Source organism: Carcharodon carcharias, chromosome 15 (genome assembly GCF_017639515.1).
Source record: "Carcharodon carcharias isolate sCarCar2 chromosome 15, sCarCar2.pri, whole genome shotgun sequence".
NCBI lineage: Eukaryota > Metazoa > Chordata > Chondrichthyes > Lamniformes > Lamnidae > Carcharodon > Carcharodon carcharias.
This window is the reverse complement of record NC_054481.1, coordinates 127,130,559-127,146,273: the sequence shown is the minus strand read 5'-3', so window position 1 is coordinate 127,146,273 and position 15,715 is coordinate 127,130,559. Positions and strand designations below refer to the sequence as shown.

The following is a 15,715-nucleotide window of genomic DNA, read 5'->3' as shown; positions in this document are numbered from 1 at the left end:
CCTGGTGCTGGGAAGTTATTTCTTGTTTGTTGGCTGTAACTTCCACTTGACTCCTCCTAACTTAAGGCGGCTGTCTTATCCAGTGCTCTGTCCTGCAGATACAATGCAGCAACTCGCCAACGCTCCTTCGACAGCATCATTCAAACCAGTGATCCCTACCACCTAGAAGGGCAAGGGCAGCATTTGCAAGGGAACACCATCACCTGCAAGTTCCCCTCCAAGCCACATGACATCCTGACCTGGAAATATAATCGCTGTCCCATCACTGTCGCTGGGTCAAAATCCTGGAACTCCCTCCCTAAACAGCACTGTGGGTGTACCTACACCACAGGGGCTGCAGCCGTTCAAGGAGGCGGCTCAGCACCACCTTCTCAAGGGCGACTGGGAATGGACAATAAATGCTGGTCTAGCCAGCGACACCCACACCCCGTGAACAAATAAAAGAAATCTCACTATTTAAGCGCCCCAGGGTGCTAGTATCTCTGGTGGCGGTTTGGTCATAAGGAGTGTGTGATGTGGCCTGAGGTGCGTTGGATTCTGGTTGTCACCATATACTGCCACTCACCCTCACCCATAGAAGACACAGAATAGGAACAGACAGGGAGGATGTTACAAAGAGGACGATTTCAATCCTACACAGCCAGGCAGGTAAAATCACCCAGGTTACTTATCCTGGCTGGGTCACATTAGCAGTGATTTTTACACAGGCTCCACTGACCCTCCCATTAGCGTTCACGGTCCAGAGTTACAAGTAAAGAATGACCCCCGTGGAGGATGAAGGCCTGCAGGTGCCTCTGGAACCATACCCCAGCAGTAATCAGTACAGTCAAAAGAGAGAACTGGAACAAAATATACTGTTGGGAATAATTATATTAAAACATAGGCGCAACGATGTTAACATCTCGCTAGTAGAATATTGCAGCGTTGCAGGAGCCCTGTAATTGTGTGCTCAATACTGCGGCACAGGGTTTAGGCCTGTGATATGCCACATCCATCTTCCAAACCGCCGGTTGTGTTGCCGTGGAAAGATGTTGCGTAGGGGCCAAGTGCTTGGCTCTGGGTAGAAATGCGAGTCAACACAAAAATCAGGTGGAGACCCACCCCCAGGCCAGTGTCACACACCATCTAGTGGCTGCTTCGTGACCAGCACCAGACAAGGATGTTATGTAGAGCGATGAAGAAAAGAAAATGGGCTCCCTTCGAAAATGACCACCTTGAACGGAATTGTTTCCAAAATAGATTAAAACCAATTCATTTATTTAACTATTTGCTAACCATTTCCCTCTATGCCTCCCGCACAAAGACAGAACTAGTCTTAAATGAAACAGAAATGCTGGAAAAACTCAGCAGGTTTGGCAGCATCTGTGCTGAGTGAAACAGAATTAACATTTCGAGTCCAGTATGACACTTCTTCGGAACTAGTCCTGAACGTGGACAAATTCAAAAGCTCATTAGCTTTCAAATTGACTTGACCATCTTGTTACTCAAATAAGTATCGTCTTTTATTTCTGTCAGGGGACCGTGGGCATTGTTGGTTAGACTAGCATTTGTTGCCCATCCCTAATTGAAGGTGGTGGTGAGCAGTCTTCTTGAACCGCCTCAGCCCATGTGGTGTGGGTACACCCACAGTGCTTTTAGGGAGGGATTTCCAGGATTTTGACCCAGCGACAGTGAAGGAACGGTGATATATTTCCAAGTCAGGATGGTATGTCACTTGGAGGGGAACTTGCAGGTGAAGGTGTTCCAATGCCTTTGTTTTTCTAGGCTGTTGAGGTCATGGGTTTGGAAGCTGCTGTTAAAAGGACAAATTCACCAAGGATCCTTCAGGTAAAATCTGTGTGAGGCTAGTAAGCAAAAGATTTGGCATCAGAACACAAGTTCAGTTTCTCTAGAAAGAACCAATGAATGAAAGGGGTACATGGAAACCAAAATTTTATTTTATAAAGAAAGATGATTGTAAATGCTAGTGTTTAAGGCTGAATACGTACAGAAAGATTTGGAAAGGCTGTGCATACAAAGAACATATTTACAAGTTCTATTCTGATTTTACATTTTGTTCAGTTTAAACAAAAAACACAGGACATTAAAATGTAAACAAGTTTGGGATGGTATATGGAAAATTGGACCGTAAATCATTCCCTCATTTCTTGGTGACTTCTACTCCAGAACTGGCAAGAGCAAGGACCTTATCTCCAGTTCCTGCAAGGTTAAAAAAACACATTTTCTTATTGCAGCGATTGTAGTTTGTTCAAAGATTTCTTAACATTAAAGGAAAAAAAGGCTCGTATTTATTTAGCTCCTTTCATGACCACTCGATGTTTGAAAGTACTTTAGAACCAATTAAGTTCTTTTGAAGCGTAGTCACTGCTGTAAAGTAGGAAACACAGCAGAAAACTTGCATAGAGTAAAATCCCACAAACAGCCATATGATAATGACCAGATAATCTGTTTTGTGATGTTGATTGAGAGACAAATATTGGCCAGGACACTGGGGATATCTCCGCTGCTCTTCTTCAAAATAGTGTCATGGGATGTTTTACAACCAGAGCCTTAATACTCAGAGGCGAGTGTACTACCAACTGAGCTACAGCTGACACATATTCCATTCCAAATGGATCAGCTATTTCCCCCATTTATTTAGTGATCTGAACTTCCTTTTTATCCAGCATCCACAGTATTTTGCTTTTATCCCTTTCTATCTTCTTCCACTCTGACTAGGTGTACCTGGTTGCTCCCACCGGGCGAGACCAGAGGAATGACTAGGTAGCTTGTGCCCAGATCTCTGCTTCTTTGGCCTGGAGCTGACTGCTAGCAGCAGTCCAGAATAGCACAGTGGATGCCTCTACCTCCCACTGCAGGCTGGCATCTCATCTCTACTTAGCAAGTGTCTGAGACCAGCAGCTCAATGGAGATGTGAATAAATAGCAAATGCAAAATTTTAAACATTGAACTTGCCACTTTTTCCTAGAACATAGATGAATAAGGTTTCATTAGCATTTCTTGATCACAATATTAACTGACGCAAAACTACAAGGTCCACTGGCAAAGTTGCACAATTTTTTTAGTTTTAGTTGACAATCTGTCCTGTACTTATATCTAATTTACACCTGTAAATATGCTCAAAATAACTTAGTGCCATTTTAATTTTTTGACCAATTAAGTGTACTTTCTATCTTCATGAACAAGTATAAAATATTTGGAAAGGTCTATTTCCAGGTGAGTTATGCATCGTTTTCGTTAATAGTTGACCCATCAGAATCAGGATTTCAGTTCATGACAGGGACACCTACAATGACCTACTAAAAGTCAGCCTGAAACCTTGTGTGGCTTTGGTAATTAGAAGCACCAACAGTTGGATATTTTCCTTCTGTTGAACTGTCTCAGTACCCCAGCCTGGAAAGAAAAAATAAATTAGCCCAAGTTCCCCATTCCTGGCCAGAATTGAGTGTAAGCGTGTTTGTGCAGGCTTGATATTTATAGCCCTGCACTTCAACAGCCACAGGTACTCACTTGTCCAGGCCAGCTTTGATTCCCAGTTGAGTCTGAAGATCTTGGCTGAGGTGGCAATAGGAATGTTTTGGGAGGGGAATATTGCAGAGGATCAATATCCTTCATTACCATTCAGGCACGCTTGGTGGGAGAACGAATGTCACACGGAGACCAAATCGGACTTGGGACCGGATACTTTAGTGGGAGAATTATCTGTCGAAAGAGTGAATATTGACCACTCGGTACAGGCATAAGAGGCACCCGGCACCAGTGGAACCACGCTGTATCAAGAGCAGCAAAGAGAAAAAGCAGGAGGAAAAAAAAAATCAGCAAGCAAAAAAAAGGCTCAGCAAAATAGCCATTTAAATCAAGTAAAATTTGCACGGCTCGCTCCCACTACGTTTTGAAATTTGTCACGACTAATTCCGCTAAGGTGCAAAATGTAACTGTATGGTGACGAGACACAGATGCAACCCGATTCAGACTTACCGAGGCCTCGGGAAACTTTCTCAAACTGGCTGAGAGCGGCACTCACATTTGCTGAGAGAAAGGCTTCTTCTTCTGGCGTGAGCTGAATGAAGGAGCGGAACGTTAATTATTTTCAGCATTCTCAAAACGAGCCCGGAATCATATCCCGCAGGGCAACATTAGCCTATATATTCCACCACAGGACTAGTCATGGTAAGGTGATATGCCACAATTACAGCATCATTAAGTCAATCACTCAGAATCATCGACTTGTGCCTTATTGCATGATGATCTCAAAATTAGGTCTGGTCTTCCAACTGATTGGGTGTAACATTGGTTTTTACAGTGTTACCTTTTCTTCCAGCTTCCTCAGGGCTGTAAGCACCTCAACCTTCTGCTGTGTGTAGACGTCCCTTGGCAGTTTTCCGACTATTACATCTCTCTCCATCTGAAGGAACATAGCAATGCAAAACTGGATGTTTAAGAAATATTTACTACAATTACTTTACACTGACATCATGAGTGCTGCATCTTTCAAAACGCACGCAAATTTCCTGGGGACGATTGTCGGGAGCAGATTCTGGGAAGTCACCCCCTCCAGGCCAGTTGTGGCAGAGAACAGAGTTACACGGACTAGAAGCAGCAACGCTCGCTTCCTAGTCTCTGCTGCAGCTGTGATGCGGCTGTTGATCCTACACAACGGAAGGGGGGAACCCAGCCAGAGGTTACTGCCATCGCTCAATCTCCATCCAACGAGCCAAATAAGAACGTGGACCGTATAAACACCAAGCAAAGTCAGGACCTGGCTTGGCAACGATATTCATCCTTCGGATGCGAGCATCGCAGGCTAGGCCAGCATGCGTTGCCTATCCCTATTTTGCCCTCGAGCAGGTGGTGGTGAGCCACCTACAACCCACTGGCTCGCTAGACCATTTCGGAGGGCGGCTGAGAGTCAACCGCATCGCGGTGGGGTCTGGAGTCACATGGAGGCCAGACCAGACCAGGTAAGGACGGCAGATTCCCTTCCCTAAAAGGACATGCGTGAACCAGATGGGACAATCCGGTAGTTTCGTGATTATTAGCGATTTATTCCAGGATTTTTTTTTATTAATTAATTTAATAGCCGCCATGGTACGGTTTGAACACATGGGCAGAATTTTTTGCTTGGTATGCGGGCGCGCACCCAACACACTCGAGTGTGAAATATTGTGGGATAACGTCGGGAGAGTGTCCCAGCGTCATCACACACTCACGTGATATTTCAGTGGGAGGGTGGACGCTGAACTCGGAAACACGCCCACTGACAATTAAGGGGGGCTATTAAGACCAATAACGGCGCAATTAACCGGGATTTTTTTGCTGCTTGTCCAAGGGCAGGATGAGGTTTCCGATATTAATTTGAAAAAAGAAAAATGTTTGGAAAGAATTTTCATCATCCACATGTCCCGGTGACTGATTCTGATGCGTGGGCATTTTTTTTCCTGGTTTTTAAAATCTTTTTTTTTGTATTTAAATTCTTCAGCTCCCTGAGGCAGCTCTCTGGCCTTCATGGAGCTTTCATTCAGCACTCCCCCGTGTCCATGCTGACTCCAGCACTCGCCCTCCTCCCGCAGCACCACCCGCCCCCCCCACCCCCCCCCACCCCCTCCGCCAAATCCAGGCAGTGCTGATCGTATCAGCGCGCACTTCAGGCTGGCTGGTGGTTAATTGGCCAGCCAGCGTGAAATCGCAGTCCAGCGTCCGTTCCCTGGCCGCTCTCAGGTCCGCCCACCAAACTGAAAATCCTGCCCCATGTCTCTAGTCGGAGCCTCTGGACTAGTCCAGTAACAATAGTCAACCAATACTTAGGCTCATGTGGGAAGGATAGCTACTTTAGCAAGGAACGAGGGGGTGACCAGCCTCTTTAAAAGCAAATCCAAGCAAGAGTTGGCCCCGCCAACAGAATGAAAATCGGGGGGAAAATAAATCAGACTCCAAATCAGTAACAAGTCCGACACAAATCAACGTCAGCTTTATATTTGCTACTACTGGGAATTGGGGATTGCAGAGTGGTTACGTTACTGCACTGGTAATTCAGAGGCCTGGACTATGGATTCAGCGACACGCGTTCAAACCCCACCACAGCAGCTGGGGCAATTTAAATTCAATCAATTAAATAAATCTGCAATGGAGAGCTAGCTTCAGTAGTGGTGACTAGGAACCTACTGGATTGTTGTCAAAACCCATCTGGTTCATTAATGGCCCCTTAGGGAAGGAAATCTGCCATCCTTACCTGGTCTGGTCTGGCCTCCATGTGACTCCAGGCCCACAGCAACATGCTTGACTCTTAACTGCCCTCTGAATTGGCCTAGAAAGCCACTCAGCTGTATTCAAGGTGGCAGATCACTCCCAGCTTCTCAGGTGCATTTAGGAACAGACATAAATGCTTGCCTTACCAGTGATTTTCGCATCTGGTGAATGAATTTAAAAAAAAAACAGCTGCACTTTGGGCTTCTCCAGGAACTCCTCAACCACTTGAATTGAAAGGAAAATAATTAATACAGAAAAGTGCACCCATAAATTTTAATTAACGTTGTCCATCAGGACTTTTAAGAATGAAATTTTGTAATATTATTTTGTTCCAGTGAAATTAGTGCAGGGCTGAACGTGTTGAAACAATTACATGGTGGGCAAGTATTGAATAGCTGTCACCTGCAATACTATCTGTCTTGATTCCAACCTTCATGTTTTAGTATTCAGAAATGTCAACTAAACCTTCCAGCAGATTAATCAGAATCACTGTGGGGTGCTTACCTCTGCCAGTCTCGTTCGCAGCTGTCCAGGCTGTTTCTTTGCAAACATTTGGATAACCTCTGGAGTTTTAAAGGCCTGACTAATGGCTGCTTGGATTGCCTGCCAAGGAGGAGGGAAAAAAAGGATCAAAAGCTTCCACAAGATTGTCACAAAAAAAAAATACTGGACTGAGGCACACCGATAATTGACCCACATGCAATTCCATCAAAGCTGCAGGAATAAGATTTCACCCAAACGTTTATGCTGGATAACGCATAAGAAAATAAGATGGAGATAATCCGCATTTAGTAGCAAGATTGCGATGATGCAGCCACATCAAAGCCATTCTCCAGCAGGAATGCTTCAGTAATGGAGAAGGGATGCTGTAATCAGGACAGTTTACTCACTACCCCACACACCACTCAACCAAAGCCTCTATTCAGTCAAGAGTGTGATCTGAATCCTAACGTCTCCTGGTTAGCTGTACAACACTGGCACTGAAGCTACCCACCTGACTTGCTGCCTTTCTGAATTTCAGGGCTAAGTCTTGCTTAGCATGCACCCCATTCAATTTTCCATTTTATTCCAGCCTCTGCTCAACATTACCCTCTGACACTTGAAGCTTGTCTGTAGAAAAGTGAACACACAGTTTCAAGATTCAGTGAGTAAATGCAACAGACTACTTGACAGACTAGTCCAATTCAACTCGAACTAAAGCTGTGACTGAGCTGAGAGGCCTATTACTACTTAGCAAAACTGCTTTGTGCTTTGCTGTGAGGTATCAGCAGAGACTACTCACTTCAGCTTGTGTTTGAAAATCACAGTTAACCCACTTTCCCATCTTATACTCGATGCTCTTGTAAACCGCTATGCTAGACAATGTCAATAATGCAAAAGGCAAATCCTGTCCACAAGCAAAACACTACATCCAAGAAAAGGCACAAGTCTTTGATCAAACGGCTGGCTTTCTATTTGTGGCACAAGATAGTCAGGAAGAAAAAGCAAATCCAAACATTTTTTTTTTAAGTAAGTCATTCACGGGATGTGGGTGTCGCTGGCTGGGCCAGCATTTATTGCCCATCCTTAATTGCCCTTAAGAAGGTGGTGGTGAGCTGCCTTCTTGAACCACTGCAGTCCATGTGGTGTAGGTACACCCACAGTGCTGTTAGGGAGTTGAGTTCCAGGATTGTGAAACGGCGACAGAGAGGGAAGGGTGATATATTTCCATATCAGGATGTTCAGTGGTTTGGAGGGGATCTTCCAGGTGGTGGTGTTCCCATGTGTCTGCTGCCCTTGTTCTTCTAGATTGTAGTGGTTGTGGGCTTGGAAGGTGCTGTCTAAAGATCATTGGTGAGTTCCTGCAATGCATCTTGTAAATGGTACACACTCCTGCTATTGTGCGTCAGTGGTGGAGGAAGTGAATGTTTGTGATGGGGTGCCAATCAAGCGGACTGCTTTGTCCTGGATGGTGTTGTGCTTGTAGTGTTGTTGCAGCTGCACTTATCCAGGTAAGTGAGCAGGATTCCACCACATTCCTGATTTGTGCATTGTAGCTGGTGGAATTGCTTTAGGGAGCCAGGAGGTGAGTTACTTGCCACAGGATTCTGAGCCTCTGACCTGGTCTTGTAGTCAGTGCTTATGTGGCTAGTCCAATTCAGGTTCTGGTCAATGGTAACCTCCCAGGGTGTTGATAGTGGGGGATTCAGCAATTGTAATGCCACTGAATGTCAAGGGGTAATGGTTAGATTCTCTCTTGTTGGAGATGGGCATTGCCTGGCACTTTTGTGGTGTGAATGTCACTTACCACTTGTCAGCTGAAGCCTGGACATTGCCCAGGCCTTGCTGCTTATGGACATGGACTGCTTCACTACCTGAGGGGTTGCGAATGGTGCTGAACATTGTGCAATCGTCAGTGAACATCCCCACTTCTGACCTTATGATGGAAGGAAGGTCGTTGTTGAAGCAGCTGAAGATGGTTTGGCCTAGGACACTACCCTGAGGAACTCCTGCAGTGATGTCCTGGAGCTGAGATGACTGACCTCCAACAACCACAGCCAGCTTCCTGTGTGCTGGGTATGACTCCAGGCAGCGGAGTGATTCCCATTGACTCCAGATATGCTCTGGCTCCTCTCAGGTAAATGCTGCCTTGCCTGTCAAATCAACCCAGTACCTGCAGCATTGAACTGTCAATTGGGAGGCAGAATCTCAAACCCAAATCAGCTGAATCTCTGACTCAAAACAGCATTTCCGACAACACCGGTAACTATACTGTCTGGATGGTGGTGAGGCAGGGGTCGGGAGGCAGTGACAACAATTACAAATATTAAGTTGGCAACTTGCATTTATAAAGCGTCTTTAATGTAGGAAAATGTCACAAGGGGTTTCCCAGGAACATATCAAGACTAAACTTGATGTCAGGTGGAAGGAAGGGATAATGACAAAAGCAAAACGCTGCAGATTCTGAAAATCTAGAATAAAAGCAAAATATTGGAAGCTTTTCTCTCCTGTCTGCGTGCCTTGCTTATGGACTTAAATGTCTAATTTCTTCCACATCTGGTGGAAGGTCATCGACCTGAGACATTAACTCTGTTTCCCGCTCTACCGATGCTGCCAGACCTGCTGAGTGTTTCCAGTACTTTCTGTTTTTACCAAGGAGGTAACTAAAGTTCAAAGCTGCAGATGCAAGGAATATCTCCCCAGGGAGGAGAATGCGCTAACACGGGAGGTTTACAATTCCTGCTGCCCTGGATAGTCCCAGCTTGAAATAAATACAAACTCATCAGCTCTCTTTCTTACAAGCTGCATCCCGCTGAGTTCATCAACTAACGTCATATCTCCAGACATGATTTTCTTCAGTGACTCGTTGAATTCACTCAGCTGTTCCAACGTTTCTTGTTTTGTTTCTTCATATTCTTCTGGCTCAAGGTCCTCTCTGAAATGGGGGGAGAAAAATAAATCAATGAACGTATATCAAACTTCAGATCTCCAGGATGAGATTTCCAGGCACCCACATCGACCTCTCCACCTTTCAAGATGGAGCCTTGAGTATTCTATGGATTATATAATAGGGCAGTTTTCCTCTTGGTCCCTTCTCTACTGACAGTATAGAATTTCGCACTGGGATAGGGTACCGAGGATCCTCATTTACCTGAAGAAGAGTCTCAAAGTGTTAAGTCTGTTTTTTTTTTCTCTCCATAGATACTGAGTTTTTCCAGCATTTTCTGTTTTTGCTTCAGGTTTTCAGCATCCACAGTATTTTGCTTTTATCCTCATTTACCTTGCTTGTTGGTGACCTTTAACACCTATTGGCATTGAAGGTATTGGACTGTGGGTGCATTATAATCACTGTTGGGAAAATGGTTGGGACGCAGACAGCAGAGATTATGGGAGAAAATATATATCCTGTCCTCGCCTGGAGCAGTGACCCTTGATCGTTTTTTCCCTTTCCTAATTCAGTATTCCTGCAGCCAATTGCAATGCTTTACTGCTGGCCCAATGAGATCAAACAACTCAGCCTGGAACCAGTGATCAAACTTGGGACTTGATTGGAGGTATTACGTGGCTACAGAACTTTACAAGTAAGGGAAATGGTTTCTCTTTGCAACGAAGCTTGGCTTGTCACTTAGATACCAACGACCATGCCACGAGCACAGTTCTAATATCCAATCAACATTCATGCTGATCCAAGAATTTATGAACCAAGTTATTTTTATTCAAACACATAATTTTGGGTTGTACTGGAGGGGGTGCAGAGGAGATTCACCAGGATGTTGCCTGGGATAAAACATTTAAGTTATGAAGAGAGGTTGGATAGACTTGGGTTGTTTTTGTTGGAGCAGAGAAGACTGAGGGGCGACCTGATCGAGGTGTACAAGATTGTGAGGGGCATGGACAGGGTGGATAGGGAGCAGCTGTTCCCCTTAGTTGAAGGGTCAGTCACGAGGGGACACAAGTTCAAGGTAAGGGACAGGAGGTTTAGGGGGATGTGAGGAAAAACTTTTTTACCCAGAGGGTGGTGACGGTCTGGAATGCGCTGCCTGGGAGGGTGGTGGAGGCGGGTTGCCTCACATCCTTTAAAAAGTACCTGGATGAGCACTTGGCACGTCATAACATTCAAGGCTATGGGGCCGAGTGCTGGTAAATGGGATTAGGTAGGTAGGTCAGGTGTTTCTCATGTGTCGGTGCAGACTTGATGGGCCGAAGGGCCTCTTCTGCACTGTGTGATTCTGTGAATTTGTATCAGGATTGTACGCGAGTATAACATGATGCTTGTAAGATTCTAATTTTTTAAAATTGTTTTTGAAGTAAACTTTATCCCTCTTTTAAAGCTTTTGTCAGCCTTCCTTCTATTCGTCACAAATCCTTTCCTTTTATCTTTCGTTTGCCATGTTATGCTTCTCGAGAATGATCAAACAATTCACTTCATCGATCGCAAGAGAAATCCTTTTAGTTCCTACTTTGGCTTTCCACTGACCTAATTTGATTTTTTTTTGAAAATCAAGCGGTCCCCTGCTGTGCGCCAATCCACGGTGAAGAGGGGCAGTGAATTGAGCTGTGCCCTCTGCTGTGTCCCTGATGCACTGCTTGCCCACAAGGAGGCATGAGCAAATATTTTAAGACTGACCTGAGGTTGCATCTCCCCTCCCCTCCTGTCTCACAACTATTTCAGTGAAGGTCAAGAACTCATACTGTGTGGAGCATTCAGGTCCTAAGCTATGGTGGACATGAGCTGGTGCTTCCGCCCCACCACACGCTATTTTGTTCAGACTGCAAATATTCTTTGTATCATAAACATGCCACCCTGAACCAGCTTTATTAAAGCACAAATATATGGAGTAAATTATCTATGATATATCTACCATCGCTGGGTGGTGTTATCTATTGTGATAGATTTAAGAAAGAAAATGTTTGGATTTATGGACACTGCCCCTGTATTTACACTAGCAGCTTCCCATTTAGATTGGCGCCTGATCTTAAAGGACAGTGGCAGTGATAACTATCACTCATATCAGCACGTGAGGGTTCACAGAGGTTAGTTTGAGCAGTTGTCCCCAAGCTTCTACCTGATGCACACAATGGGTTTATTCTGAGAGTGGGTGGGAGCAGGGGGAATGAAGGAGAAAACGTGAATGACATCACTTAGCAATTCCTGCAACACCCCCCCCCAACCACACCATTGACACTGCCACTGCACCTTCACTGCCTAGGCCCTACGCTCTGGAATTCCCTCCCCAAATCACTCCAGCTCTCTTTTCTTTAAGGGACTGCTTAGAACCTGCCTCTTTGGCCACTTGTCTTTAATGTCCAGAGATAAAAACAAAAAAACTGCGGATGCTGGAAATCCAAAACAAAAACAGAATTACCTGGAAAAACTCAGCAGGTCTGGCAGCATCGGCGGAGAAGAAAAGAGTTGATGTTTCGAGTCCTCATGACCCTTCGACAGAACTTGAGTTCGAGTCCAAGGATGTTAAAACATCAATGAAAACATTCGTGAACAGTACATTTTACACGAGGGAAGTGACAGGAGGGAAAAAACAAAAACAATTGAAACAAACATTTTTGACTGTTCCTGTATCGTACCTGCAGGTATCAAGATCCTGTAACTGCTGCATCAATCTGTCCATCTGCTCCTCTAAGTTTTGCTTCAGTTTGCTTGTCTCACTCTTTCCTCGTGATGCCATCTTTATGTTAAATTCAAGACAAAAAAGGGATTATCCCTAATAAATCCAAATGCCTATTGCCGAAAAGAGACATGTTGAAGCTTTTCGTCTTGCACTCATCAGGACACTTCTCAAGAATACCAATATAAGAGGAAAACAGCAATTTATGATTGGTCAAGGCATTGCCCTGAGGAATGAGTCAGCGAATGGCTGTCACTTATTTTGTTTAGCTGAAATGGCACAATGTGTGTACACGTTCTTTCTGTCGGCAAAGAACAGGGCCCTGTTCCCCTCCAAGGATCTCACCATCCTGACTTGGAAATATATTGCCATTCCTTCACTGTCACTGGGCCAAAATCCTGGAACTCCTTCACTAACAGCACTGTGGGTGCACCTACACCACATGGACTGCAGTGGTTCAAGAAGGCAGCTCACCACCACCTTCTCAAGGGCAATTAGGGATGGGCAATAAATGCTGGCCCAGACAGCATAGCCCACATCTCGTGAGTGAATAAAAAAAATACACGTGGCTTCCAGTACACACAAATGTGCCACACTGCGAGCCCAACTGACAATCTTAAATTGGTTGCCAGCGTAATTCTTAGCACACTGAGGATTATTTAGCAAATGTTGTCGAATTGCTAAACAATAAGTGACAGCCATTCACTGATTCAAGGGCAATGCCTTGACTAACCAGGGTTAAGCTGCCTGGTTTAAATTTCGAACAGTGCTTGGCAGTTAACTGTCAGTCAATATCACTGGTGCATCCTCCCAATCAGAGTCCACTTGCCAACAAATCAGCACTCTCTTCACATACAATATAAATTGCTGTTTTCCCCTTTATTGATATTCTTGTTTAGTGTCCTGATGAGTGCAAGATGAAAAGCTTTGACATGTCTCTTTTTTTCAGCAATACCCAAGTTCTGTACTACCAAACGACTATTTAAATCCAAATGCTGAGACAATTGTTAAATAATTGCAGGAAATATTTGATAAATGTTTCTGCAAATTACTGTGTTGAGCAGCAAAGTATTATTCAGATATTATGTTGCTTTCTAAAGTGAAAAAAAAACCATAGCAGCACAAAAGGGCAGGGGGAGTGCGACTAGCTAAATCGCTCTTCCAGAGAGCCAGCACAGGTACGACGGGAAGAATAGACTCCTTCTGTGCTGTAACCTGTGCTTCTAAATTGTACAGAAACAGGCCATTCTGCCCAACTGGGTCTACGCAAGGGTGACCAACCATCCCTTATTTTATGGGACTGTCCCCGAATCGAGCCACTGTCCTGTGTCGCACGCATCTAAGACGGGGTTTCTCATGTAATTTTGGGCCTTTAAATCCTGCCCTTGCACAGCAACCACACCCCTCCCATTTTCACCCCACACAGTTCTGGCAGGAACCCCCAAAGCCACCCCACACACCCCTACCTCCTCCCCACTCCCCCACCACCGCTTCCCCACCCCCCACACCACCTCTATCCCACCCCACCACACCACCTCTATCCCACCCCACCACCTCTTCCCCTTCCCCACCCACCTCCCCTTCCCCACCACCACCACCCCCCCACCACCTCTTCCTCATCCACCCCCCCTTCCCCACCCCTCACCCCTTCCCCACCCCTCCTCACCGCCCCTTCCCCACCACCTCTTCCCCACCCGCCTCCCACCACCTCTCCCTCCCCTCCCCCGCTCACATAGGCCCTATGCCAGGTGTATCCCTATTTTCTCTGCGGGAGTTGGGCACCTGCTCTCTGCTGGTGTTTCTGCTGCACATGAGCCTCCTCCAATCTCACTCAATCAGCATCAGCATCACCGCCCCTCTCCCCCACCCCTCCCCCCTCTCCCCCCCCAACCCTCCCCCCCCCACCCCTCCCCCCTCCCCCCCCACCCCTCCCCCTCTCTCTCCCCACCCCTCCCCCCTCTCTCTCCTCTCCCCCACCCCTCCCCCCTCTCCCCCCCACCCCTCCCCCCCTCTCCCCCCACCCCTCTATCTCCTTCCCCCCCACCCCCACCTCTCCCCTCTCCTTCTCCCCCCTCCTCCCCCTCCCCCACCTCTCCCCCTCCCCCCTCCTCCCCCACCTCTCCCCCTCCCCCCTCCTCCCCCACCCCCCTCCTCCCCCACCCCCACCTCTCCCCCTCTCCCCCTCCCCCCTCCTCCCCCACCCCCTCCTCCCCCCCTTCCCTTCCCCCTTCCCCTCCTCCCCCCCCTTCCCTTCTCCCCCCTCCTCCCCCCCTTCCCTTCCCCCTTCCCCTCCCCCCCTTCCCTTCCCCCCCTCCCCCCTCTCCTTCCCCCCCCTCCCCCCCTTCCCTTCCCCCCCTCCCCTTCCCCCCCTCCCCTTCCCCCCCTCCCCTCCCCCCCTTCCCTTCCCCCCCTCCCCTCCCCCCCTTCCCTTCCCCCCCTCCCCCCTCTCCTTCCCCTCCCCCCTCCCCCCTCTCCTTCCCCTCCCCCCTCCCCCCTCTCCTTCCCCTCCCCCCTCCCCCCTCTCCTTCCCCTCCCCCCCTCCCCCCTCTCCTTCCCCTCCCCCCTCTCCTTCCCCTCCCCCCCTCCCCCCTCTCCTTCCCCTCCCCCCCTCCCCCCTCTCCTTCCCCCTTCCCCTCCCCCCTTCCCTTCCCCCCTCCCCTCTCCCCCTCCCTCTCCCTCCCCCCTCCCCTCCCCTTCCCCTCCTCCCCTTCCCTTCCCCCCTCCCCTCTCCCCCTCCCTCTCCCTCCCCCCTCCCCTCTCCTTCCCCTCCTCCCCTCTCCCCTCCCCTCCCCTCCCCTCCCCTCCCCCCCCTCCCCTCCCCTCCCTCCCCTCCCCTCCCTCCCCTCCCCTCCCCTCCCCGGAGGCCATGGGGCTGCCTCGGCTCCTCCTGGACCACTGGAGCTGGAGGGAGGGAGGGAGATGCTGAAGGGGGTGGAGCTCACACTGAGGCCCCAGCACCACGGCCAAAGCCCCGGTTATAAGGTTCACAGACACCCGGTGACCGGGTCGCACCCCCCTCACCCGCACCCGGAGTCTCCCCTCATCGCACTCACCTCTCCGCCCTGGGGGATCCGCCTGGCGACGGACCCACTTCCGGTTCGCTGCCCAATCAGGACAGAGCCTCAGCTTCCTCCTGTGTCCCACTCAATAGGGTCCCCTGGAACAATGGAACCTCCTCTATAGTGCCGCCCTCACCCCCCCTCACCTCCCTCCCCTACCCTCTCCCCCCACACCCCCCACCTCACCTCCCTCCCCTACCCTCTCCCCCCACACCCCCCACCTCACCTCCCTCCCCTACCCTCTCCCCCCACACCCCCCACCTCACCTCCCTCCCCTACCCTCTCCCCCCACACCCCCCACCTCCC

The 15,715-nt window shown here is 48.1% G+C and overlaps 1 protein-coding gene across 1 annotated transcript; it reads right to left on the bottom strand.

Moving 5' to 3' along the window:
• Positions 1 to 1,915: 1,915 nt before the first annotated feature.
• On the bottom strand, positions 1,916 to 15,484 carry lzic (leucine zipper and CTNNBIP1 domain containing). The gene is made up of 7 exons (XM_041205729.1): positions 15,404 to 15,484; positions 12,310 to 12,410; positions 9,526 to 9,661; positions 6,751 to 6,849; positions 4,310 to 4,405; positions 3,979 to 4,060; positions 1,916 to 2,199 (listed from the first exon to the last, which is right to left on the bottom strand). The coding sequence occupies exons 2-7, from the start codon at positions 12,408 to 12,410 to the stop codon at positions 2,141 to 2,143; spliced, it is 573 nt and encodes a 190-aa protein (XP_041061663.1). The 5' UTR covers positions 15,404 to 15,484; the 3' UTR covers positions 1,916 to 2,140.
• Between the last annotated feature and the right edge of the window lie 231 nt (positions 15,485 to 15,715).

Excerpts from the sequence above, each read along its gene's own strand:
- lzic (XM_041205729.1), bottom strand. The coding sequence starts at position 12,410 with ATGGCATCACGAGGAAAGAGTGAGACAAGCAAACTGAAGCAAAACTTA. Across the intron at positions 4,061-4,309 it reads TGAGGAAGCTGGAAGAAAAG|CTCACGCCAGAAGAAGAAGC; the intron begins GTAACACTGTAA and ends TCCTTCATTCAG. Across the intron at positions 2,200-3,978 it reads GAAAGTTTCCCGAGGCCTCG|GAACTGGAGATAAGGTCCTT; the intron begins GTAAGTCTGAAT and ends TTAACCTTGCAG.